This window comes from Nannobrachium achirus, assembly GCF_963921795.1.
Source record: "Nannobrachium achirus genome assembly, chromosome: 20".
Classification (NCBI taxonomy): Eukaryota; Metazoa; Chordata; class Actinopteri; order Myctophiformes; family Myctophidae; genus Nannobrachium; species Nannobrachium achirus.
Window position 1 is genome coordinate 41,466,866 of NC_137827.1, and position 2,730 is coordinate 41,469,595.

General features: G+C 46.9%; 1 protein-coding gene across 1 annotated transcript; it reads right to left on the bottom strand.

The window, feature by feature from the left end:
• Positions 1–1,042: 1,042 nt before the first annotated feature.
• LOC308306168 (cofilin-2-like) lies at positions 1,043–1,549 on the bottom strand (the record flags this gene model as incomplete). Its single annotated transcript, XM_080751069.1, has 1 exon — positions 1,043–1,549. One exon carries the CDS (start codon positions 1,547–1,549, stop codon positions 1,043–1,045), a length of 507 nt encoding a protein of 168 aa, XP_080607195.1.
• Positions 1,550–2,730: the final 1,181 nt, after the last annotated feature.

Here is a 2,730-nt window from a genome sequence, read left to right on the forward strand (position 1 = left end):
TTCAAGAACACAATATATCATATTCAACATTTAATTAAGTACCTCCAGTTTATGCACTCAGACATCCATTTTAAGTTTGAGCTTTGCAACCACACTCCCCAGGAACCCAAAGACTTAGGTTTCCCGGGCGCTGCCCGGTGGGTCATGGGTGTATACGTACCACCATCGGATGGCGAGTTGGCATCCTTTATGGTCGGAACTACGACGGTATCTGATCTTCTTCGAAATTTGAAACTTTTTATTATTTTTTATCCCTGGGACCCCCATTAACAGTGTAAAATCCCAAGTATTCTCTGAGGTACAGACCCTTAAGGGTCCATTTGGACCCCTGGTGGTTCCGTGGGAACAGTAGATGACTTCTAACACACTGTATCCTGGTTTAACAAGTAGGATAAGGAATGTGTGACCTTGATAAACATCAATGTCAGCCTAGAAGAGGGGTCTGGTCTGTGTCTTGTCTGTCTGCGGCTAATCCCACAAACAACCACTGGACCGATCAGCGCCAACGTTGCCGTATAGGCGAAGGAAGTAAGTGTCCATTTGGAACCCTGCAAGGAGCCCATATAGGGTCGCCCATGGTACCCGCTTTGAGAACCACTGGATTTGTCATCATCGCAGATCAACCGTCAGTCCGTATTGGGTCAAGACTCAAGACTGACATGATCATCAATATGATGTTATCAACATAACTTCAGAGACCCATATGGAAGCCACGCCGCTATTGGTATCTTTTGTTATGGACTATAAATAAAAATCAGTCAGTCAAGTTTTGGGATTTACATCTTCAAAACAAAAAAGATCACACCCAGCCAATGTGACCCTGGACGTACAGACAACATCACAACAGGACAGGAGACAAAGCCAGATGTAGGAGTGGTTAGCACCGCTCAAAAACAAATAAAAATAAAACCATCATTCGACTGTGGTTACCCCCCAGAAGTGCCACAAATGATCCTAGTTCTTGCCTCTCCATACCAAGTTGGAACGCTGAGCGTGAACCTGAATGTGTCTGGTAGGCCTCAATTGAAGCCTGGGACTAGATTTATACATTTATCGGACATCCTTCCACAGTGACCACGTCCACGCCGCCGAGCTTGTCAGCGAGGGTACGCCTGTCTTTTATGTCCTCCATACTGTTGACCTGCCACTCGTGCTTGATACCCGTGAATTGGTTCTTAATGATGTTTTTTGAGGTGGCGTAAATCATCTTGCTTTTCATGGGTGCGTCGTCCGGAGCCCAGAAGATGAAGACCAGCTCTTCCTTCATTATCTCCTTGGTTTCGTATGTGGCGTCATACAGAGCATAGCGGCAGTCGTCTGTGGGCAGCATCTTCACAAAGTACTGGTAGGGGTCCTGGATGGTGTTTCCGATGTCTCCCAGCAGTATCTCTTTGCCGGCGTCAAGGACGATAGTCCGGTAGTCCTTGCTCAGGCAGAACAACGCCGCCTTCTTCCACTTCTTCTTGTCCTCGTTGTCCTGGGCCTTGCGCACTTTCATGTCGTTGAAAACCTCAAGGACTTCATCCGCCACTTTTATCCCAGAGGTCATGGATGTTTTGCAGAACATATTTGCACCGTGGGTCTGCTAAAACTCTCTAAAATGGTCTGCTTGCTGCTGCCTCGTTGTTGAACCCTGCTAATACAAATAAAGTTGCTGAATGAGGTAGCTGCTATGAAGACACCTTAATTTATACCTCCGAACTCTCCCAAATTGGTGCATCACAGCTGCACACCGATTGGACAAAGTATTTTGATGTAACCATTGCTCTCTGGAAGAAGAGAATGCCCTCGGTTTGGGTGGGGGCGCATATAAGCATCTTACAAGCTTATTACTTGAGGAAGCAGAGCGTGCAAGTACTGTAATCGGCTAGGTATGTATGTAGGAGACTGGGTTTTTTGAAGACCGTAGCCCTGAAACGGCTGAGATTCTGGGAATGTTTGTATGTATGTAGGTGTCCCCCTACAGACAATGAGGGACCAGCATTCCTGGTGATGATGTCAGCAGAGTTTGGTATATACAGTAAGAGCGCTCTTGGTAATGTCTAAAGGGCGCAGTCATTATGCACAAGAACAGTTAGGCCATGTGTGCAGTTCTAGTTTTACTTAATCTTGGCCAGAAAAAAAAGTATGAAGCTCTACAGCAATCTACTAGAACGGCTTGTCCTGTGGCTAGGGAGACTATGTAGTATGTACTTTGATGATTTTGCTAACTTTGCTGAAACAGGGTTTCATCCCTCCATGTCTTCGATGGAGGGAAGTTCACATGCACTGATGCCGGAGTTCATCGCCATGCTGGCTCAAAATTCCATTTTTGACAGACATTCAAAATGATTGGATATTACCACACAAAGAATCACACCTAGTGTGAAGTGAGCAGTGCCAATCACAGCGCTGGCCAATCACAGCGCGTCCTGCGAAGCTTGGCCAATGGGACCCTGGGCGTACAACACATTTTGAGCCATTTGTGCCAAAATGTAGGTCATATCTAGGCCAGATGTAGGCCACGCTTCACATTATTTGGGGCCCGGACATGTTTTGGGAGCCGGAGATTTTTGGGGAACTGGAAGCCAGATGTTGGAGCTTAGCTCCTTCCAGGAGTGCCACTCCCGCTCGGGCAGCGCCTTATGCTGTTGGTGATATTATAGGCAAAGTTGTGGTGGAGAAGGTTTGGTGCGCTAAGGGCTGCTTGCTGCTTTTTGCGGATAACGTGGTCCTCATGGCACCATCAGT